Source organism: Canis lupus, chromosome 4 (genome assembly GCF_003254725.2).
Source record: "Canis lupus dingo isolate Sandy chromosome 4, ASM325472v2, whole genome shotgun sequence".
Lineage (NCBI taxonomy): Eukaryota > Metazoa > Chordata > Mammalia > Carnivora > Canidae > Canis > Canis lupus.
The window spans coordinates 81,517,850-81,543,536 of NC_064246.1; the positions used below are offsets into that span (position 1 = coordinate 81,517,850).

Sequence of the window (25,687 nt, forward strand, 5' to 3'; positions counted from 1 at the left end):
TCTTGAACTTTATTAAATTGCTTTTAATAGTTCATGGAACTTGGGATCATCTTGGATTGTTTCTAAATCTGGAATTTAATCTATTCATAAAATTGTATTCTAGAGCAGATGTTAATTATTTTTATAGTTAATTAGTGGAGAGGAGGAAAGAGAAGAACACCTACTCCTTTGTGATCAGATATGCCCTTTACACGCAACAAATCTATTATGTGAAAATGAATTTAAATATCAAACCTGAGCACTTGTAAAGTAACTGCATTTATTATCATCTGACACATTGTGGTCTTCTCTGTGCATGCATAAAAATATACCTGTTGGCTAAATAAATATACAGCTGAATTCACAATTTTCCTGTAATAACACTGTGTGTATGATTTTCATGTCAGTTATACATGAATATTTCTTTAAGAGGTCATTATAAAAGCCAAAAATCATTCAAGTCTTCCATGAAAACCAGTGCTTTTGCTCCTCCTTCTGGTACTGTGCAGAACTAAGCTGAATTTGGATACTTCAGGTACTTCTGTGGTGCAAGTCACAGCTACAGATGCCGATGACCCTTCCTACGGGAACAGCGCCAGAGTTATTTACAGCATACTCCAAGGGCAGCCATATTTCTCTGTGGAGCCTGAAACAGGTCAGGAATCATGAATCAGTGTTTATTAATTTAAGTCTTTATGGTCTTTAAAGTAGAAAAAAGGTGGGAAACGAAGAACAAAACATTAACAGTCATACTTACACGAGAGTGATGATGCCACACTTGACAATTTAAGAGTTCAAAGTTGAATGATTGAGTGAACTGTTGGAAATAAACCTGTTTTTATGGTTTTTCCATATGGGTTTGGGTCTCTATATGGCTCATATGGCCTTCTGTAGGTAATAGGAAAACCACACAAATTGTAAAATATTTACATTGATTCACTGTTACAGTTTCTGGACAATAACAATTAATAGCAAAAACATGCTTTGTCTTTCAAAAATCTCTAGATATATCATTTGTGTTCTTAGTTGAATAACAGTGGAGATTTTTAACAAGGGTTAACAAAAGTTTTTATACTTTCTTCAAGGTATCATCAGGACTGCTTTACCAAACATGAACAGAGAAAACAGGGAGCAATATCAAGTGGTAATCCAGGCCAAAGATATGGGCGGCCAGATGGGAGGCTTATCTGGGACCACCACGGTGAACATCACGCTGACAGATGTAAATGACAATCCACCTCGCTTCCCCCAGAGTAAGCTGCCTTTCATGGTCTTCCACAGGGCAAAAGCTTTAGACTAAAAAGAGAAAAGTAAAGGAAAAAGCAATTGTCAATCGTTTAATTTCAAAAAATATTGAAAATGTGCTGCAAAAGTGAAAACAAGGTGCGGATGCTGATGAACTCACTGTTACTAAAATATAAAAGTTAAATATTTCAGTCATATTTCATGGGGATCTATGATCGCAAAACCTGCATCTACCACTGTAATCCAAGAACTGTTTCTTTTAGTTAGCAAAAGGAAATAATGTTTTATTGGAAAACAAAGTCATACTTCTACAATGAATGTGTTTATTTTCACTTAGAATTTAATAAGGTGGATCCTCACTGGAGGGTAACATTTTTCAATAAAATATCTAATTTGTCGTATTACAAGGACTTAGCCAGAAAGGGCTACACAGGCCAGAAAGAACCTAACAAACTAATCGCACTTTAATATCACTGTGTCAGACTTGTAGGTATTATATCTGTTTAGAATGGTAATCATACTAAAACAGTTTTTTTAAACTAAAACATTTTGTATTCTTCCTATTTAGTTATAAAACACTAAATCTATTCAGTGTTACTGTTATCTAATTAGATCTGTTATTTTGTTATTAAATTAATCCTTCAAAGTCTCAAAAAAGATGAAGAATAGGTTAAGAATCATTAGCTTCTGATCATATAATACATGATTTATTCCTCCTTTTTTTAATTTTTTTTAATTTATTTATGATAGTCACACAGAGGGAGAGAGAGAGGCAGAGACATAGGCAGAGGGAGAAGCAGGCTCCATGCACCGGGAGCCCGATGTGGGATTCGATCCCGGGTCTCCAGGATCGCGCCCTGGGCCAAAGGCAGGCGCTAAACCGCTGCGCCACCCAGGGATCCCTATTCCCCCTTTTTATACAAATTTGGAGGACATGCAATTAGAGAGGGTGATGTTAGATCTCAATGGACACTCCTAAGAATCAGACAATTTCCTACTAATCTGAAAGATCCTATGCTTTAAGATGGAATTTTCTGTTATTAGAAATGCAGCCTAATGTACAGGCTATAGTATGATCTATGTCTTTGAATTTTAGCATTTGCGGTGTATTAACTTCTAAATTGATCCCCAATTTTAGTTTGGTTTTTGGCATAAATACTTTTTTGATATTGTACTGAAATGTAGCTTTTTGTGATATTTATATTTTTACATAAAAGACTACAATGCAGAAGGAATCGAGGTCTCAGAATTCCTTGTATTATTGTGACAGTTTAAAAGCATTTTACTTCTTTTCTGTGCTTTATCTAACTTTGATCATTAGTAATAGTGCGTGATTTGAATTATTTAAAATCATATGTGTAGAAAATTATAAAATTCACACAGAATTTTTTTGAGCAGACTAGTCAGTTTCTTATTACTTGTGATGGTTCTTTTGTTAGATACTAAGTTATATGCCCATTAGGTCTGCTATTGTGGTGTTTGGCCAAAACACAGAGAAAAGAGTATTTGTTTATGCTCTTTTCAAATAATCAGATTGCAGCTCCAGATTACCTGTAGCATGGGCAGGAAAAAGAAGACCAGTAATAATCCCTAATAGTTCTTTTAGAATATATATAAAGGCATGCCTCACTGCATTAAAATTTAAATTTCACATTTTGTATGTATTTCTTACTACCTCTTAGCATGAACTTGTTACCAGGAGAATGAACACGTAAATCTAGTAGAATAAACCATAACTGAATTATTTCATTATCCACAATAAGGAAAAGTATTCCTCAAAAAAGTATTTTGTCAATAATAAATGACCATTAGGAAGAATATTATATTTTAAATGCTCAGGAACATATGTACACAAGTGTCAAAATGCAATTCATCTAAAAATGATGCTTCCAATTAAGCAAATTAATATATTCTAATTAAAGACAAGTATTAAATATTTGAAAAATTATAATGTTCAATGAAATTCACTTTACTATTTTTCATCTACTATAACACCTTTATTAATTCATTCGATAATTTTTACCTTTCCTTTTGTGAAGTCAGAATTTATGATTGGTATTTGATAGGCACATTACACAAGCCCTGACATAATTATAAAAGCCATAGCCCTGGTAATACTACTACTACTACTACTACTACTACTACTACTAAAATATAATAATAATAATAGTAATAATAGTAATAATAACAATGATGAAAATAAAAAGAAGCAGCAACATACCCTATTTTCCAAACCCTATTTTTTTTTGGGGGGGGGGGCCCTGTACCAAGTTATTTATTGGTCTACTCCATTTAGTTGCAATAACTCATTCAGCTCAATGTCATGACCTCCATTTTACAAATGAGAAAAGGAAGATCGTAGATGTTAAGGCCAAACTACAAGTAATGACGGAACAGGGGTGGGTTGAAATCCATGTCCAATGCCTGATGTACAACACAATGGCTTTAGAGGAATTTTTAGAACACCTTGTCTCTTATTTCATTATTTTTTAGTTATAGGTAGAAACATAATTTGTGGATTTTTATTTTCTCAATTATCTTTTCTGCTATGAATATTTGCAACTATATCTTACTATTGGGAACACTCAGTCATGGCAATTAAAATGTTACTTGATCTCCTAAGTCATCTAACACACAGAAAACTAGTTTTTATATCCAATATCATTTCATTAAATAGCCAAGTTTTGGAGAGAGTTCCACAGTTTATGAAGACCATACGCAATATAACATCGAGAATTCAGAACTAACCTATACAGACCCCTTGTTACTATTATTGTAATACCCAGTGTATGGAAACTTACTCAGATATTTTATATTCTGTCCCCATAATTCTTTGAGATAACCACTGGCTTCAAGTATTTTCCAGTTGTCAGGTCTCAATTCAGACTCACCTCATTTCCAGTCAATAGCTGCTTGAAGGTGAGTGGCTTAGCTAGTGGCTGCCACATGGGACGGCTCAGGAGCAGACTGTGGAGTCATTCTGCACGAGTCCCAGTGCTGTCTTCTTCATTTAGTAGCTTTTTAAACTGACCCCTCTGTTTTTCAGTACAATTCAGTAAAACTGGATAGAAGTGCATACTCCATGAAATAATGTGAGACTAAATAATTTGATGTCTCTGAAGCACTTGGCTCAGTGGCTGCCACTATCCTATTTACGTGTTCGGTAATGTTGATTTGTGCAAGTGCTGCTCTATTACTATTATTAGTCAATGTTATAAAACTAGCTGAGGCTAGTTTTAACTTAAACTTCCACGTAGGTTAGCTGATCCAACTTCAACATTTTCCAGTACACTACATCGGTGGATGATAAAAATCTCAATCATTCGGAAGGGACAGGGAGAGGTGAAGACTCAGATGTCCTGCTTCATTTTTTACCTTATTTTATTGTGTGAATCTATAATAGTCATTCTCAGTCAGGGACAGTTTTGCCACCCAGAGAACATTTAACAATGTCTGAGACAGTTTTGTTCTTCCTCAACTGGTAGCTACTTCTGGCATCTACTGAGTAGAAGACAGGAACGCTGTTAAAGATGCCTACAATTCACATGACAAAGAATAACTTGGCCCAAAATGTCAACAGTAACAATGCTGTGGTTAGGAAACTTTGATATGTTATATGAGGATCTGTTCAAGTGAAATCATAAATTCCTTTACCTAAAAATATTATTGAAACCATGATTGGACCAAACACTATTATTATAGAAATGAGATATATGAATTTTGTCCAAAAAAAAAAAAAAAGTCATGGTTTTTGTCACTATGACCTTTCATTACAGTAAAGGAAGCAGGTCAGACATAAGTAAAACCATGATATCCCTCCAGAGTATTGGCTCAGTCGTGGATAAAAGGAGGAATATGTGTGTGCCAAGGGGAAGGTATAAGGGGGAGATTTCATTCAAGAGGTGATATTTTATTCAAACATGGCAAGATGAAATAGACCCACCCATACAGAGAAGTGGGGAAATCCACCAAGCAGAGGTAGTGGCATGTGAGAGGAGGTTGGTGGGAGATTAGATCAAAGCTCTACACTCACAAGAACACGGACCCCCTGCCCCCCAAAAAAGACCACCAAACCCATAATAGTAAATTTTTATTGGTATTAACAAAAATCATGGTCTTGTGCCTTTAGGGGTATGGGTAGGTGAACATTAATATAACATGGGTGCCTACCTCTAGTATGATTCTAAGAGTGAGGCAATGGGTTACAGTGTTACAGGGCACCTGAAAACTGAGTTCCAAAAGTATTTTCTGCTATTTTGCTCTAGATACTAACTTGTATTTTTCATTCTCAAAAAGATACCTCTGCTTTGTTGAAGCTTTTTCATAGTCCTGGGTTAGTTCAAGTGACATAAGTTAATTTTTAGAACAAGTAAGAACAAAAATCTACTGCTTACCTTTCACTGCCAAGGACTGTGTTTGCACCTAAACACATGAAGATTAATGTCTTGATTCCTGATTCCGAGTGGCTTATTGTCTAGCAGATTAGAGAATATTTCAATAGGAAATCATGTGTGATCAAGGAAGTATGCACGGAATGTAACAGGCAACCAGAAAAGCAAATTTATCCAAATAGAGGGCCAAGGATATGAGTATATCACTTAAAGGGGAAGCTTTTGGAAAACTTGTTTATTTTCTTTTTTTTAAGTTTATTTCAGAGAAAGAGAGAGAGAGAGAGAGCATGAATGGGGGGAGGGGCAGAGGGAGAGAAAGAACCTCAAGCAGACTCCACACTGAGTGTGGAGCCTGACATGGGGCTTGATCCCAGGATCCCAAGATCATGACCTGAGCCAAAACCAGGAGTGAGAGGCTTAACCAACTGTGCCACATTGGAGCCCTTGGAGAACTTATGTCTTGATCTGAGTTATCTTAACACTACTACTTGACACTACTATATACCATAAAGATAGAAAAAGAAGGGTTCAGCAAGTTGGAAATTGGCAAAGTTTCTAATTTATGCAAACGCATATTCTGTACAGGAAAGATGATAAAGGACATGCTTCAAAGTGGTGGTGAGAATTCTTTGGTGAGGAGATAGTAGATGCTTTTAATATTTGCTTTTCTGTATTTTCTGTTTTTATACATTTCTGTAGCTTGATCATGTTAAACAAAAACACAGAATAATAGAATGGAAAGGACAAAAGTGACAATTGTTTCCAAGAAGTCCAATTAAGTGAGCACTGCATAGCAGCCATTGGAATTTACATAATGGGAGTAATTGTGGACGATCTTTCCCAGTTTTGGTTGCAATCATTTCGGAAGAAGCTAGAGGATGTTAAGTTGAGGAATAAAAGAAAAGCAGGAGGAGGATTAAAGAAATACTGCCTGTATTTTAAGATGCTACGATGAACAAGAAAATAAAACAGAAAAAGAATCTGTGATAGTAGAGAGAAATCTTGAATTAAGGGTGGTTTAGATCATTTCTGAAAGCCTCCTAGAGCGCAGGCACCACATGGGAGTTAGGCTACAGAGACCAACAAAGGATCTGAGCTCCTGGTGGAAGGCGTAGACAATAGAGTGATAACAACATGGACAAGGTGTGATGTCTGGTGGTGTGGTAAGTGCCGTGAGCTCATGAAGCCTGTAGGGCCTAGAGTGCTACCTTAGGGAGAATGAATGGGGGAGGCTTGTCTAAGAAGGCCTGAGGAATTTACGAAACTGAAAATATATAATATTAGGCAATTTAGTCTTCTCTATACCTTCAGTCCTACACACACAATACTGAGCATGTTACAGTTAAGAAATGAGGTCACATGTGTAAAATATCTTCAGTAGTAACTGCAGTATCACGGTAAGTTCTTGATAAAAAAAATGAATTTCCTCTCCGTCCCTTTTCCTTCTCCAGGCGTAAATCTAATGTTTCTGATCTTACTGTTTTCCTGTCTCTGATGCTTGGGCTTCTTTTCTTTTGTGGCCAACCAATGATTAAATAAAAATACTTGAAGCCTGGAGACACTCAACAACCTCAGAGGCCACAACAACATGGATGTGCTTACCTCACGTGAAGGAGGGAATGTTTGCATGAATGAGGATGCAGAGCACATTTCCTTGCTCTCCAACCAGTCAAATATTCAGTGGTCCTTGAATGTTGCGGTTTCATTGTAGTAACACAGAAAATATCACACTTTATCTGAAATCTAAGCACCTGGTGTCTTGTTTGAATATTTTAACCTCTTTCATCCCATTTCCTCTCTCCTTTCCCTAAAATCAGAAAAACAACATAGGCTCCATGGAAGAGGTCTAAAAAAAGATTAAATTACTGAAACTTGATCACTGTAGGGCTTGGCAAACCCAACTGGGGCAAGATGTGTGTCCAATGACTTTTTTTTTTTTTTTTAGATGTATTTATTTATTTGAGATACAGAGAGAGGGAGAGAGAAAGAGCAGGGGGGTGGGGCAGAAGGAGTCAGAGAGGGAATCTCAAGTAGACCCCCCACTGAAAATGGAGCATGACCTGGGGAGAGGAAGGATTTCATGACTCTAAGATCATGACCCCATCATGACCTGAGCCAAAACCAAGGGTTAGACAGTTAACTGACTGAGCCACCCAGGTGCCTGGTGTGTGTGTGTGTGTGTGTGTGTGTATTTAAAGCATCTATTAAAAATAATAATAATAATAAATAAATAAATAAATAAATAAATAAATAAATAAATAAAGCATCTATTGGGGCAGCTCAGTGGTTTAACACCGCCTTTGGCCTAGGGTGTGATCCTAAAGACCCGGGATCTAGTCCCATGTTGGGCTCCCTGCATGGAGCCTGCTTCTCCCTCTGTCTGTGTCTCTGCCTCTCTCTCTGTGTGTCTCTCATGAATAAAATAATAATAATAATAATTAATAATAATAATAATAATAATAAAGCATCTATTGGAAATGTTATGATATCTGATTTTCATCCACACCAGAGTAAGTCACTGAGGAATATCTGATCTTCAGAGGCCAGACTAGTCCCACTATCTTTGCCATAATACAGCACAGAACGCTGTATGATAAGACTCTCAAGTCCATTAAAAACAACAAAATAGACATCAAGAAGGAAGGTCCAGGCTTAAAGAAAAAGTATTTATAGAAGCACTAATGCAGATGGTCAGGTCCTAGCCAGCTAGCTGGTGCCTGGGTCTTGACTCTAGTTTTCGGATGGGACAATATTTCACCAGGACTCAAGAAGGAAGAAGGAAACCAAACATCTGAGACCCAGGCAGAAAGTTCCAAACCACGAAGGAGACAACTTGAGGGCATAGTTCAAGACCACAGCTCTTTATTCACATTTAGATGCTTTCCCACACATCCTATCACAGAAACAAAAGACAGAATAGATTGTTTTCACACCATCTTATCTGGGAGTATGTGCTCCTGAGAAAATGAACTCTCATACAGCCATGCCCCTCATCTACTTAGTATTGAGTCCCAGGCATGTTCACACCAAGCTTAGCTGGACACGCCAGAGTCAGGGACCAGTAACTAGTGCATGTATGTAATGTCAGCCAAGCTGGGACTTTATGAAGGTGGAATATTTATTAAATACAAACAAATTGAGTGCTAGTTTTATTTGTATTAATCTATCATTGACTCTCTTAAGATAAATTTTAGGACATTATGTATGTAGGTAATCATCAGATATATGAGAATGTGACATAATGTTTATTATGCAAGTTTCCAGATCTATCCCAAGTAAACTCAAAAGAGTAAATTTATTGCCATCTACAATATTTTTTTGCCATTGATTATTAAGAATAGTAACAAATATCAATTCTTCATTGGGTTGTTCTGAAAATTAACACAATATTTTCCCCCCATAGGGAAGTTTTTATTAAGATAAATTAGAGTTGGGGTTCCTGGGTGGCTCAGTCAGTTAAGCATCTGCCTTCAGCTCAAGTCATAATTCAGGGTCCTGGGATGGAGACCCACATCCGGCTCCCTGCTCAGCAGGGGATCTGCTTCTCCCTCCCTCTCTCCCTCTGCCTCTGCCCACTGCTCATGTGAGCTCTCTCTCTCTCTCTCTCTCTCAAATAAATAAATAAAATCTTTAAAAAGAAAGATAAATTATAGGTAATGGGACACTTTGGGTGTACAAATAAACTTAATGAGACTCTAATTTTATGAATATTTTAATGACATCTCTTTATATTCACATTAAAGCATATCTAAAGATTATACAAAGCTAGAGCAAAATCAGAAGCAACAGAAAGCAATTCCAGAACCACTCAGAGTCTAAAAAAATGATTTCACATGTATATTTATGTGTTTTATCTGAACGATCTAGATTGTCCATTGACTTTATTGAGCCCATTAAATTACATAAATATGGGTTATCTGGCTTGCCTAAAATAAAATAAAAAAATAAAATAAAATAAAATAAAATAAAGCAGCAGTGTATGGATAATAGTAATAGGCACAGTGTTACAGCATTTACTGAACACTATATACTATCATACAAATATTAACTCATTAAATCTTCACATGTGTATAATTATAACAATATAATACAATACAATTGCTTACTCCTTTTTATTAGTTAAAAAAAAAAAACAGAAACATGTAAACTTAAGTTACTTGTTCAAAGTTTTACAACTGGGAAATAAATAAAAGTCAGATTGGGGATCCAGGTTCTGTGGCTCAAAAATCTATGCTTCTAACCACCACACCAAGGAAGAAGTTGGTACATCAAAGACTCTCTTTATCTTCCCTGAAGCATTTCACTTTTCATTAATTCCATGATTCACTATTTGTATATAGATTATACAGACAGCTTTAGACAGGGCTTACTAAATTCTTAAAATATCTATGCATTTTATACAAGCAGGGAAATGAAACCTTTACGGGTTGGTGCTGTTGTAATACCCAGGGACCAGACACGACTGAGTATTTTGGCTAGGGTCCCTCTACTCCTTGGACAGATAAATAATCAAGTTTGCATGAGACAAGGTCTTTCAAGGAAATGTCTATATGATATACGTAGGGATTTAAGCCCCGTACATGCAGTGAGCTGTGAGACTACCATAATCCCTGCCTGGTACAAGAGAGATTTGATTTAATAAGTGCTGATTTTCGCTTTGTAAATAGAGTCAACCTCTCCTCTACTGGGGATTCCAAGGTAATGTAGGCCTCAGGCTGATTTGCATATTTTAAAATTATCAAGCACATTTCAACTAGAGCAACAGTCATGTATGTCCCAAGGAAGATGCTTTAGCATGAGAAAGAAGGAACAAAATTTAAAATGTCTTTTTTCCTCTTTTTTATTGTCTAGAACAAAATGAATATCTTTATATTAAAAAGCACCCTTCTGTAATTTATATTGGTTAAATATAGCTGTGATGTTTACTGTGACCCCCCCAAAATATTTGTAGAAGTCTTCGCCATGGTCCTACCATCTAAAGTTTATAAGAATTACAAAGAAAATTGGGACGCCTGGGTGACTCTGTGGTTGAGCGTCTGCCTTTGGCTCGGGTCATGACCCCGGGGTCCTGGGATCTAGCCCCACATAGGGCTCCCTGCATGGAGCATGCTTCTCCCGCTGCCTGTGTCTCTGCCTCTCTCTTTGTGTCTCTCATGAATAAATAAACAAAATCTATTAAAAAAGAAAAATAAGTTACAAAGAAATGGTATTATAAAAGCATTCCTTGATTTATAAAACACTGACTGAAGCCCAACAGCGTGGGCAGGAACTGTGCTAGGAAATAATAATAATTAATAAAGAGAGCTACGAGATACAGGATACATCCATAAATGGTTTGTATTTGGAAAGGTTGCACAGACCCAAGTTCTCTCTCTCCCTCTCTGTCTCTCTCTCTCTCACACACACACACACATATACACCCTTGTGTGTTCTATTGTCATTTCTCTCATACCCATTGCCTTCCTCACTTCTTTTCTTGCTTGCTTTTGTCTGTAGACAGAGATTCCACATCTATCCATATGCATACATATCAGTATATACACACATATATGTACACGTACCCACGTCGGTGCTCATAGGGATACATTATATGCAGACGCATAATTGGAGAATGATGCAATAGGACTCATGCTGCAATTGCCAGTTAATGTCTAAAATCATAAAACGATAAACTCTTCCGATACAAGTGGATCAGGAGAGAGAACATTATTTAAGAGTGTTCTAGGCAGGAAAACAAGGGGCATTGAGGGGGGAGCCCAGTTTCCTTAGGAAGGCGCAGGAAGGAAACTGGGTATGAGAAACATGAGGACGATTTGGTGTGGCTGCACCCCAGGGCTGCCAGGGACCATGAGATGAGAAGGGAAATACATAGGCAGTGTCAGCATCAGGAAGAGAGATGGATATAAAAATAAAATGCTATTCGTATTATCTAAAGGAACATTTTTTTTTTTTTTAAGAGAGCACCAGGCACAGTTCTTCATTTTGGCTAATTATTCGGGCAGCAATGAAGCACACTGCGTGGATCACAAGGGCAGGAGTTGAGAGTCTGAACCAACGCTGAGCAGAGGAGGGATTTAAGATACATTTAAGTGGGTGATCCACAGGACTTTGTAATTAGGTCGATAAAAGGTTTGAGGGAGAGAGGAGAGCAAGAGAAAAAGCCATTTTCTAGCTTCCTACCAGAAGAACTTGTTTGAAGAGAAAGATGGGGATTTCAGTTTGATTTGAACCTTTTGAATTGAGATGCCTGTGGAAAGACAGTAGGTTTTAAGTATCTGAGAGTAGGTGTGTTGATCTGAAGTAGACACATGACACATAAGTAAAAACAGACAGGTATGACCTCAGCTCCACTAAGTGTTCAGAGTCACGTAGCTGGGGAAATGCACAGTATTGCCAACTGTGATGAAATATATAAATCCGTCAAAGAAATAACACGCATGGAAATTATACAAAAAGTCCACTTGGAACTCTCCGGTTATTCCATGGAAAGTTGCCTTAAATTAAACCATTAGGTATTTTGCAAAGTGAGATCCAGAGTTCCTCTGAATTCTCCAGAGGAAAGATGAAAAAGACCCCTGGGTAGGTATAGATGTAAACGTACAAACCAGCTGTGCAAATATGTTTAGCTGTGCCCGAGTTTTTTGTATGCCTTCTGGGAAACACACTGCAAACAGAGGGAGTATCTCAGGCGATGTAATCTGTTTCCGAATCACTAATTTAAGATTACCTTAAACTCCCGGAGTCCTATATACATTTTCGTTTCTATACATCGCAATTGTGTGCAGCTCTGGGTGCCAATTACCTCTGAGACAAGCTCCAAGATATGTTATTGGGATGGATTTCCTACCCTCTGGGGATCAATGGCAGCTTCTCTAAAAGCTTCGTCCTGTTGCTTTCCTCACTGAACAGAAAACTAAGCCATCACACAGCATCTCCTCTTGCTCTAATTCAACTTCAATGCCCAAAGCTAAGTTGGCAATCACGTCTCCAGTGCTCACAAATTTAGGTTTCCGTCTTTCCTCTGGTGAGAATCTTGAGTTGCAAAGCCTCATTCCTTTGTCAATCTCTGGTGTGACTTTCAGCTCTCCTCTCCTTTCTCCTAAATGCCCATTTAGCATTGCATAATTTCCTTAACTACTGTGCAGTTTCCTCCAAGGAGCTTTAGCTTGTTTTTAATTTCTTCCTGTTCAGCTCATTAAAAAACATCTTTTAAGCATTATACAATGGAGTGGTTTATAAACGTGCATAATTGTGTCGTTTTTCTTAAAGCAAGTATTGTTTGAGATGATTATGCGGCACAGAGATGTTACAATAAGATTACACACAAAGCAAATAAAAAAATTAATGCTAAATTATTTTGTTGATTCATATATGTGGTTTTTTTTTTTTTTTTTTTTTTAACCACAATGCTGGAAATGTAGAGAGTTCTTATGTAAATGTGAAGAGAAACAAGGGCAGGGAACAAAGGAAAAAGACAAATTATATCTCTTTGAACCTTCTTGTTTTTTATCAACAAAACAAAACAGCAGTATTTGTTGCGGGCTCAAAACCTGAGTTTGCCCTTGTTGCCCTCCCAGTTGTTTTCTGGCATCTCCTTTGTGGTTTCAGAGGATGTCACCTTGTCACATCTCTTACTTTGCCTGTCTCATGTCTTTCCTCCAAAGCTTCCTATGTTGAGCCGTCAATTATTTCTAGTTCTAGCACACACAGATCTGTAGTGTTTTTAATATTCAAGTGCAAAGGTCCCATTGATCAAATCTTTGGTAAAATAAGTGACCTGAAATGTTTCGTCTTGAATCCTAGAAAACCAGAAATACATCACGATTGTTTGAAATCTTCACTAATGAAAATTCAGATGTTGCGTGAGGCTGTCCATAATGGTCTCAAGGTGCGCTTACCATATATTTTGCCCAGTTCTTGGGAAGTCTGTGCAGTAATCACCTTTTAGGTTTCTACTTCTAAATACAACTTTCCATATGTGATACAGAAATGGCAATTCCTCCTTGCATTCATGCCTTTGTGCTCAAGTCGATAACCAAACTAAGAACATACTCACCAGGAAGAAACATTTATCTGCTCTAAACATTAAAAGAGAAGCAAATGATTCAATCTGACACCTGGGAATGAGTTTAAAACAACTATAAATTGGAATTGATAGGAAAGCGTAGCACATAATTAAAGCTCCATCAACTGTAAGATAAAAAATAAGGAACATGCAAATAGATGTCTTTAAGGAAAAATGAAGCTTAAGATGGGTGACAGGAGCTACTTTGCTTTTGTCAGCATATGCATAACAATCTGTCTCCTTTCTAATGCCCCTCCTGCTGCTCTTCTCTACATGGTAAACACCCTTGCAGGCTCTTAGTGAAAGTAATTTCTGTTTGTTTGACAAAGCAGGAGACTTGTGTTCAACAGACAACTCTTGGAAATGAATTAGGAAATATGAATGAATAGCCCTTCCATATATTTAAAATGTAGAAATGCAGTCTGGTAACTTTGAAATAAACCAAAAAAATCTCCCTCAATAGGTTGACGAATGTGAACGTAATTCCAGAGAAAACATTATTAAATTATATATGTTGGGCACCGAATAAATCGTCGAACCAATGAATTACTGAAGTTGTCATGTAATTAAAACAATCACGAATGTGTGTGTATTTTAGGTGGGTATGCAGCATACGTATCTGGATAATTTAGCTATCTGAATCACTTAACATAGAATTAAATTTATGCCATCTTGATGAATGGGCTCAATCTTAATCATGGAAAGAGTGAAACTTTTCTGGAAAGTAGGAGACACCTTGAAAATACTCTTATTAATGTCTCAGGGATAAATAAATGTATGTATGCATATGTATGTAGACACATATTCACAGCTCACCTACTATATGTGTGGTGTGTGTGTGTGTGTGTGTGTATGTCCCTTCCAACAAATCACTATGGAAGACAACTGAGATACAGATTATCTTAAGTTTAGGCTTATTATAATATGAACCAATGAAACACGTTTACTTTCCTGTTTAAGTCTCAGAAGGTACTGAAAATTAACATATATAATGCCTACTGGCCCCAAAAGGAAAAGAACTTTGCAGTGGAGAAAGAGCCTGCACCAACCAAGAAATAAAATGAAGTGATAAATAATGTTGGATCCTTGACCAGAACTATAATGACAAGTTTAAAGCAGACAGATTTTCAGAAGCTAAGCATGTGCCTAAAAATACAAGTAATCTCAAAAATGTCCAAGCTAAAAATAATAAGTGGGAGAACAAACTCCCAGAGACAATACTCAGTGAAATCTATGTGACAATGAAAAAATGAAACAATAAAATGTTTTGTTCTTTTGTTCTTTCTCGGTCTGTTAAAAGAAGGTCCATGATGTGGTAATCTTTCACCAGAACCTGATAATCTCTAAAAACGTCAGGAGTGTTTTCTAGTGAAATATTTAAAAATATTTTGCATCAAAGTATTAAGTTTATAGATTTTTTTAAAAAGTAAAGAAACAGAAGCCACCTCTTTCATCCTTCCTCACCTGTAGCTCTAATTGTCACTGAAAACAACTTTAAACTGTTATTTTTAGTTCATCTAGGTTAAGCTACAATTCTGTAAGCAATGTCTTCTTATTATTTGTTGAAATATTTTTATATATCACCTTTTGACTTCCTTTCACAATCAATGAAAATAGAGCTCAAGGAACATTCCAACCAGTTATCCCCCAGATGTAATCATATCCGTGTTTTTTCCTATTTCTCTATCGCTTATCTTAGCAAATTTAAAGAATATATGATTATATCTTTTTTTATATCCACCATTCTGTCTCTCTCTTTCTGTCCCAATAGCATTTTCAATAGAAGCACGATATATATATAGATAGATTTTAATTGTTTAAAAAAACCTGCAATTTTCAAAATGAGCTTATCAAAATACTATGCTATTAACTATGTAAAATGTTTATCTTTTGTGCCAAAATATTTAATAGAGAATACTCTGGCTCTCAAGCGACTCGGAGACAAAGCCAGACATTTTATTCCCCATGCAATAATTTCAACTATTGAATATTAGAGATCTTCTTTAGCAAAGTTGTATTTTTTCCAAGATATTACAGCTTTGTGCTTTTAATGTGGGTACAGCTGCTCAGAGTTTGTCAGTGAGCAGCCCTATAGCATTGAGCTTCCTGTTGGCAGCTGTAGGGTTACACACCTAGAGTCCTCAGCATTCCCATTCCAATATAGGCTGGCGATCTTTATAGCTCAGGAAATCCTGCCATCTCAGACTTTCCTTTTTTTACTTTCGTAATTTAGATACAAAACTGTCTAGATCTCATGTATTCCCATATCTCGATTTAGCCCCTAATTTTCCTGAATGCATTCTTCATTAGGTTCTTTTAAAAAGCCCAAAGGGAGGGAAGTTTCCTGATTCTAAAACTACCTTTATCTGGTTATCACTGCTTGATGAATATGCCGATGAGGTCCTCAATAGTTTTATCAACAGATATTGATGACGTTGCTCAGTGTTTCTCTAGCATCAGGGGTTACCTTGAAAGGTCCATTGACATTTTAATCCATGTCGTTTTTTTTTTTTTTTTTTTTTTTTGCAAACTCACAGTTACCTATTAGTTTTCAATGATGTGTACTTCCTTCCATTTATCCTGTAGTTCACAAGTTCCTTCCTTAGATGATCATAATCTTCAGTAAGAAATTTAGAATGTATTTGTTTACTTTATTGAGAGAGGGACAGAGATAGTGAGAGAGAACGCAGGCAGGGAGAAGAGGGAGAAGCAGGCTCCCCACTGAGCAGGAGCCTGGGGTGGGGCTCGATCCCAGGTCACCTGAGCTGAAGACCCACCCTTAACAGACAGAGCCACCCAGGCACTGAAACAAGTTTATTTACCTATTCTCATGCCGTCTGACATTTGAGTTGTCTTATTTTTCTTTTTTTTCTCCCATCTTACAAATAGTAATTCCATATGGCATTTCTGCAACTATTCCCACATGCGTTGCTGGATTTTGTTTATGCTACTATTTAACTTCACATTGTATAGACCCATATTGTTTCCTGTTATGAACGGTTCAATTGTGTCCCTTAAAAAATATACATATTTTTTCTTTTTTTAATAAGATGTATTCATTTATTTTGTAAAGAGAGAGGAAGAGAGAGTGATCACGAGTGGAGGAGAGGCAGAAGGAGAGGGGGCAAGAGACTCTCAAGCAGACTCTACACTGAGTGTGGAGCCTGACACAGGGTAGGATCTTACAACCCTGAGACCATGACCTGAGGTGAAACCAAGAATTGGATGCTCAATCAACTGATCCACCCAGGTGCCCCTAAAAAGTATATATTTTTAATGTGTTACACAGCAGTATGTCAGAATGTGACCCTATATAAAAATGGGGTCTTTCAAGAAGTAATCAATCTAAAAGGAGGTCTTAGGGTTTGGGCTTTAATCCAACATGACCAGAGACCTTATAAAAAGGGGCATTTTGGACATAGAAGCATTCTCGAAGGGAAGGCAACGTGAACACACAGGAAGAAGGTGGCCATGTAACTGGAACGATGTACTTACAAGTCAACAAACACCAAGGATTTTCGGCAACCCCAGAAGCTAGAAGAGAGAGAAGGATTCTCTCTATAGAGAGAGATAGCCATGATGGAAAGCATGGCCCTGGCACATACGCAGATCTCAGACTTCCAGGCTCCAGAACTGAAGACAAATCCCCCTTGTTTTAGGCCACCTAGTTTTCTGCACGTTGTTAAAACAGCCCTAGCTAATTAATACATCTCCCAAAGTCATTGTGCCAGATTTAATACCCGTCAGCTCTGCATAATAGTTCTCATTATACCGCATACTTTTAATACTTGGTTTTGTCGCATTTAATTTTTACCAATTTAGTAGGTATAAAATAGTATCACATCATGGCCTTAATTTCCATTCACTTGATTAAAACGCAGTATATTTTTGTTTGTCTTTCTTGTTTCCCCTACTATGAACTGTTCGCTGTTCACTCCTTGACTAATTTTTCTAATGGCTTGTAGGTCTTTTCTATGGATCTTCAGAGATACTATGTTTGTGAATATGTAATTATTTTCTTCTCTTTATTTGTGACATGTTTCACTTTCTCTATATTGTCTTGTATTTATAGAAGTGGTTAATTAGAGCATAGATTGATTTATCAAACTTCTATTTTTTTTTTTTTTTAATTTTTATTTATTTATGATAGTCAGAGAGAGAGAGAGAGAGGCAGAGACACAGGCAGAGGGAGAAGCAGGCTCCATGCACCGGGAGCCCGACGTGGGATTCGATCCCGGGTCTCCAGGATCGCGCCCTGGGCCAAAGGCAGGCGCCAAACCGCTGCGCCACCCAGGGATCCCTCAAACTTCTATTTTATGTTTTGTTAATCATTTGTCTCATTTTAGAAATCTTTCCCTTACTAAGGATTCCTAAATTATTGGCCTACTTTTACTTGTAAATTAAAGTTCTAGAAACAATTTGTGTGTGTGTGTGTGTGTGTGTGTGTGTGTGTGTGAGTGAGCTGAGCAAAACCAAAAAGATACTGGCTTAGAATTTTTAACTAAAGTTTTTGCATATGTAAGGAAATTAAAGAGGGACCTTTGCAGAATAAAGCTGGAAATTAACACATCCCTGTGTCATTACCCTCCTGTGTAGGTTAAAGCTGTCTTTAGGGATGTCTGGGTGGCTCAGTGTTGAGTGTCTGCCTTTGGCTCAGGTCACAATCCCAGGGTCCTGGGATTCAGCAGGCAGCCTGTGTCTCCCTCTGCCTATGTCTCTGACACTCTCTGGGTTTCTCATGAATAAATAAATAAAATCTTTTTAAAAAAAAGTTGTCTTTAGCAATAAAATAATTAGATTATTGTACAGATATGACTTACTTAATATTTTGTAGTTTAAGGATTATTCTGAAACACGAGGGAAAAAGAGAGGACACTTATGATGTTAATCCGAAGAAGTGATCTTGTCATAATCAAGGCAAAGAAACCTGTAACCGTCTGGTGGGGCAGCATTAATCTTCATTAGGAAATTTCAAAAGCTTAATTGTAAAGATTGTTGATAAAATATTCCATTAAAATATTAAAGAACCATTTGCGTGCTAAGAATATATATATATATATCCATATGTATGTACAAGTATATATATATATATACACATTTTTGTGTGTGTATCCATATGTATTTATGTGTGCATGTGTGCGTGCATCACAGCAGGCATTGAAGGCATTTGATATGTTGTTCCAGATCTTATGGCATCTAACTCCATCATTTTCCTTCCTTTGTGTCTTTTTGAGGCAAATATTTACAACTCTATTTTCACGGAACTATAATATTTCTTTTGTCTTAATGTCTCCCTTTTGTAAAAAGCACTTGCAAAAGAAAAGTATGGCAAGGGCAGTGAAGACAGGTCCTCCCAGGTAGCATAATTTCAGTGGTTTTCTCGTCCCGACACGGATTCTCCCTAAAGTAACTGTGGGCTGCCTTAGGATCCTGTGTTGATGGATGCCACCGTGCCGTCTTTCACTCTTAGTGGTTAAAATTCTTATGTCTGTAGAATTATATCTCTTTAGGGTCATTTGAACCTATACCATGGATAAAATGTTATGAAGGGTGGTTTATGTCTAGATCATGCTCCGTGTAAAAGCACTAGTCCTGGTTTATCAAGGAGACTGTGTCGTGAACCAGTTTTTAGATTACTTGGAGGTAGATGTATGGACTCCTTGCTTCAAAAGGGCATAAAAATCATGGTCAATTTTATGGAAATAACAAATATCCTCAGGCCAAAATGTGACTTCAGTTTTCTGTTTACTTCTGTAGGGTCTCATTTTCTGTCAATTCGGGGCTTGTACTTCTTTAATACCTTCAAACGTATATTTCTTAGTATATGATCCACAGTTGTTTTCAGTTGAACTGAATTATCTAGCTGGCAATGCCAGAAGCCTGATTTTTTTTTGTTTTTTTTTTAATCAACTAAATTATTATACTATTGATGGTAAAATTTTCAAAATGATGAACAATAGAAAGAAGCTGATTTTTGTGTTTTTCTATGATCCCGTTAATCTGACATTTCAATTTCTGTCTGAAGAAATCCTGATCTTACTTTCTTTTCCATTCCTCCAATTTAGAACAGAAAATCTCCAAGAAAATTTAGTATATGTTATAGAGAACACTGGTGACCAGTGTTTGGGCATTAGGGTTGTGTTTTATGCTAGTGGAATAAAATTTGAGACCTTTCCAGAAACGACAATTAAAATAAAGATGTACAGCTAGTTATAAGAATGAATTTATAACATCAGTTTTAATATTATAATATTTTAAAATATTTTATTCTATTATAGTATAGGATTTTCCCTTATGCTGTAGAATCTTAAACACTAATATTATAAATCAAACACTCTACATTCCTTTTGAAGGATACAGATATTTTATTTTAAAAATCAAGATCAATTAACAAGTTAAATGGCGATCACTTACTGTTATTTCTATTTTTATATCAAAGATATAATTAGATTTCTTATTTCAAATACAAATCGTTACCTTCCTTCTGGCTTTTTGACACATTTGCGCATTATGAAGCAAAAGTTATTCCATTTATTGTAAGTTTTGAATACCACATTGTATTCAAAATTATGGCTCTATCTCCACCAAAAGACACGAGATATAGCAGATTATAGGGCTTGGTCAGAGAAAATATAAGATGAACTCATAACATTTTGTGATGCCAGGTATTAAGGAAGTACTCAAAAATAAAGTGATGGGTCACCTGTCTGACTAAGTTGGTAGAGCATTTGACTCCCGATCTGTGGGTCATGAGTTCCAGCCCCATGCTAAGTGTAGAAACTAATTTTAAAAAATGATGGAAGCATATTGAAAAGACATTATAAACAACCTAAAAGATCACCCACTGATAAACCTATAAGAATTTGCAGAAAATGATATATAGAATATTTTTGGATTAGAATACATAGTATAAAACAAAACATCATTGAGTCCGTACTGATAAAAATATGTGAAAAGAATCAACAAAATAGAAAATCATCATTAAAAAAATCACAGTAGGGGTGCCTGGGTGGCTCAGTGGCTGAATGTGTCTGCCTTCAGCTCAGGTCATGATCCTGGGGTCCTAGGATCGAGTCCCGCATCGGGCTCCCTGCATGGAGCCTGCTTCTCCCTCTGCCTGTGTCTCTGCCTTTTTCTCTGTGTCTCTCATGAATAAATAAATAAATCACAGTATTAATTATTTCAGATTAGATCTCAGATCAATATTAAAATCCATGGGCAGATTTTCGAGGAGAATCAGAATATTTGCATATCTTAAAGTATATCTCCCAAGATATGCATTAATTATTTAAAAAAAATACTTATTAGTCATGGAGGAAACTGACAGAAATACCTTCTTAACCATATGATCAAGACAGATTAACATCTTATGCTCCCCGATATATATATATATATATATATATATATATATATATATATAATACACTGAGAAAAGATCAATTCTGTGTACTGTCAACAAAAATGCAAAACCTCAATCTAATCATGAGAAGATATAATATAGACCCAGACTGAAAGACATTTTACAGAGGAACTAACTGATCAGTATTCCTTAAAAGTGTCAAGGTCATAGGTGTCAAGGTCATAGAAGACAAGGAAAGACTAAAAAATTCTCACAGATTGGAGAGAGTAAGAAAACATGACAACCAAATGCAAATTAGGATCTCTGCAAAGACTTTAATGAGAAAGCTGGTGAAATCCAAACAGGGTTTAGAACTAGTTAATAGTGAAGTGATTAAAATAGCATTTCCCCAAAACTAAACTTAATGTAAATGATGGTAAATCCAAAATTAAAAATGAACTTGCTGAATGTTATACAATTAGATGTGATGGATCTTGAATTTTAGTGCACACTATATAACCCCTGGGCTCTTGTCTGGTGTTGGTGTCAGGATTATACTGATCTCATGATGAGGTGGGAAAGAAGCCTCATTTACTTTACTCCAGAAGACTTTACATAAGAACAGAAAGCAGGGGGCACCTGGGTGGCTCAGTAGTGGAATGTCTGCCTTGGCCCAGGGTGTCATCCTAGGGTCCTGGGATCGAGTCCCACATTGGGCTCCCTGTAGGGAGCCTGCTTCTCCCTCTGCCTGTGTCTCTGGCTCTCTCTGTGTGTCTCTCATGAATACATGAATACAATTTTTAAAAAAGAAAAAAAAGAACAGAAAATAAGGAATCTTCTGTTTTATGAATGTTCCTTAAAAATATTTGAGATGCTAATATTTAGGAGGGTGGATCATTTAAATCATATAATATATTACATATTATATTATGTGTTAAATCATATTTTAAGTCATGCTTTATTTCCTCTTTAGTAGCTTTGATATATTTTTAATTATCTTTAGGAATTTACCACTCTAGCTAACTAGCTAATTTTATTGACTTACTAGTGTTCATAATACGCTCTAATTGCTTGTCACTACATTTTCTCTAGTAGCATTTTTAAAAATAATTCTTAATATTTTTTGCTCTTTCTCTCCTTTTCATGAACCATTTCATCATATCTATTTATTTTGTGAGTCCTTGAAAAAACTAACTTTTGGCATTTTTATTCTCTTGTTCCTATACTTGTTTTCAACTTGATTACTTTCTGTTTTTATCATAATTATTTACTTTTTTTTCTTTTATGGTTATTATGTCTTTCTTTCCTGGTTCTTATGTTTAATGCTTAGCTCATTAATTTCAGCTTGTCTTTTCTTTGTATAAAAACACATAAAGTTATAAATATTCTTCTCTAAGTAGAATTTTTTTCTATGCCTCATGTTTTAATTTCTTTTCATTGATTTTTCAATTATTTTTAGATCTCTATATTTGTATCTTATTTGAACCATCAGTTACATAGAAATTACTTTTTTTCTTTTAACTTTTCATGGATATGAGTATTTGGGAGTGATCTTTTTCATATTAACCTCTGACTTAATTGTAGCATGATCAGAGAATTTAGTTGATACTGATTTGTTAAAATGTATTGAAACATATCTAATAATTTAATTATTTATCAAATGGGATTCAAAGTTTCATGTCCATTTTAAAAAAAATCTATATTCTCTAGAGGTTTTGTGCAGATTTCATATACATATCAATCAAATAATTCAAATTATTTTTATTTTGTTAAATATTCCATATATTCCATGTTCTTGGGCTGGTTAATCATTACCTGAAAAAAGTATTATTGTGGCTATATTTCACATATACTCTTGATCTGAGAATAGATAATCATGGTTGAAGATTTTAACAGAAAGCAACTTCTAGAGACATTGCAAACTAAATGATGAAATTAAAAATTATCCTAACATCAATAATATGTGGCTTCAGTAGAGCAATGATATTCTTATTATATTTTATAAAGCTACCTCTACTACAGTGTAATAAATCAACTTATCCATTTATTTTGCTGCTATAAAATTTAATTTTTTAAAGAAAGTTCTTGTAGTAAATAGGTTGAGTTGGTGACGTCCTGTGATGGAAGTATAGTGAAATAGTGTTTTCAAAAGGAAGAGTCAGAGGTTGCCAGGCAAAGAGTTATGTGGAAAATCAAAATAAGAAAAACATATTGGAAAAACCTAAACCTAAAAAGAGACAGTATTGTGGAGAATATTAGTTAAGAGAAAGGATAATAAGACAGAGAAGCCAATTTATGGAAGGCCAGCTTATGTATGTTTTATTTTAAGAATAATGGGACCAATCAAAGAAGTTTGAAGCTCTGAATAATATCCATAAGATCAATGTTCTGAAAAGGTAATAAAGAGTATGATGAGTAGCTGTTGTGAGTAATATGTAGAATGAGTAGGAGTGGCTTTTCAATAAGCCTATATTCATCAAGGTTATTGATGAAGCCTCTGAGGCAGTCATGTGAAGGAGGTGAGTGAGAGCCATCTGAATATGCAGGTAGAGAGCCAATAGGACAGTAGCCAAGCAATGAGTTCAGAGTTGCTTTCAATAACGTGTTACCAAAAATAGATGGAGAGGAAAATATAAAAACAAACAAACAAAAAACAGGCTGAAACCAACTGGGGGTTACTGGAAGCCAAGTCTTACTGCTGTCTCCTGATGAAAACGACATCCCAAAGGAAACAGATAGAGGTGCCTGGGTTAGGTGGTTAGGGCTGCCATAACAAGGTACCACGGATTGAGTGGCTAAAACTACAGAAATTTGTTTTCTCACAGATTTTGAAGGTAAAAGTCCAAGATTGAGGCCCAAGATCAGCAGGGTTGGTTTCTTCTGAGGCCTCTGGTTGGCTTCCAAATGGCTGTCTTCTCCCTGTGTCTTCACATGTGCTCTGTGCCTGTGTCCAGAACTCCTCTTCTTGTAAGGACACCTGTCATATTGGATTAGAGCCCACCCTAATGATCCCCTTTAACCTTAATTATCTCCTTATAGACCCTCCCTCCTAATGCAGCCACATTCTGTGGTACTGAATGGGGGATCGAGCATCAATATGTGCATTTTGAGGAGCACAGCCTCCAAACACTTACCATAATACTGTAACAGCACCATTTTCTTTTATCTGGTAAATTCCATTGTGATTATAAGAAGGTAGTGGGAGAAGACTTTTATGTGAGGGAAATGCCACATGGAAAACAGAGAGAGATTTAGGAAATTGAGATTTAGACAGGGAAACTTTGAAAAGTCCAGTTTGGTGCAAATCTTTCATAGAAGTGACTAAAGGAAAATACACTGAGAAAGATACACTCAAGAAAGAGCGTAACTGGATAAGAGGTCTGGGCTTTCTTGTGTCTATTCAGGAGAATTCTGTAAGGTTTAGGAGCATGCAGGTGCTCCAATCAGAAGTGTGCTTCAGGTCAATTAATCTGTCAGTAATATGTAGTTTATGGTCAGATGCTAGAACATAAATCTCACTAGGAGAAGAGGTTGGTTCCCACTGGAAGCACAAGTAGGTGAGCTGGAGGCTTAGATAAATTTCTGTTTTGCACTGGAATAGAGGGGAGTTTGTCAGAATTGACACTGTGAACGGCCTCTTTGTATTTCTCCCACAGACCATCCTTTGTTTCTCCTGCCACAAAGAGAAAGAGGATTCCTCCCTACTAACAGCTGATTTCACAGAATTTTGTGACATTCGGTCCTTTAGCAGAAATAACCTAACAATAGTCAATAACTAAATACAACAGAGGGAAAAACAATTAAATATAAATATTCACTGTATATTCTGGGATTCATGGTGATTGTATAAACACGGGTACCTCTCTGCAGTCAAAGCTGATCTCTAGTAGTTATTTGTGCAAAAAAAAAAAAAAAAAAAAAAAGACAATGTGCTCATTTTCAAGCCAGAATTGTTAACACTCTTAGAGGCTGGTACTCACTATTTGTAATGTGCACAGGCCCAAGCCCTCAAATTCCATTTTTTACATTTCTAGACCTTAATTTAGTCTTATCTGAATCATGTGTATTCAACTCATTAATCAGTCAGCATTGGTGTAGAGTTCAAGATTTATAATATTTTCTCATACACAATTCACTTTGAATATTCTATTGAGAAATCTCTATCTCTCTCTATCTCTCTTTCTCCCTTTTCTATATTTTTTTGCAGACACCATCCACCTTCGTGTTCTTGAGTCTTCCCCAGTTGGCACAGCCATTGGGAGCGTAAAAGCAACTGACGCTGACACTGGGAAAAATGCAGAAGTTGAATATCGAATTATTGATGGTGATGGGACTGATATGTTTGACATCATAACTGAGAAGGACACACAGGAAGGCATCATAACTGTGAAAAAGGTGCGCGGCATCAGTATAAATTCAGCAAATAAAAATTTCCTTACGTGCTATCCGCTCATGCATTAACCATTGAGAGACATCACTGTCAGTCCAAATGTGACTTATATTGTGCACAAGTATGAGAAACATCAGGCCTAAGATCTCCTCAGACATTTCGACCAAATGCTTTTGTTGATTGAAACATGAAACTCGAGGTCGTAGAAAATTCAAAAGGCGAATTAATATACGTGTGACTCTATTTCTGAACCAGGTTATTAACCTTCCCCCAAAATA

The 25,687-nt window shown here is 36.2% G+C and overlaps 1 protein-coding gene across 1 annotated transcript in view; it reads left to right on the forward strand.

Annotated features, from left to right (window-relative positions):
• LOC112652718 (cadherin-10) overlaps window positions 1-25,687 on the forward strand; it is a 174,721-nt gene that overhangs the window by 120,928 nt on the left and 28,106 nt on the right. The window contains 3 exon segments of the mRNA XM_025436344.3: window positions 515-634; window positions 1,065-1,232; window positions 25,227-25,414. Coding sequence (XP_025292129.3) covers window positions 515-634; window positions 1,065-1,232; window positions 25,227-25,414 — 476 coding nt within the window.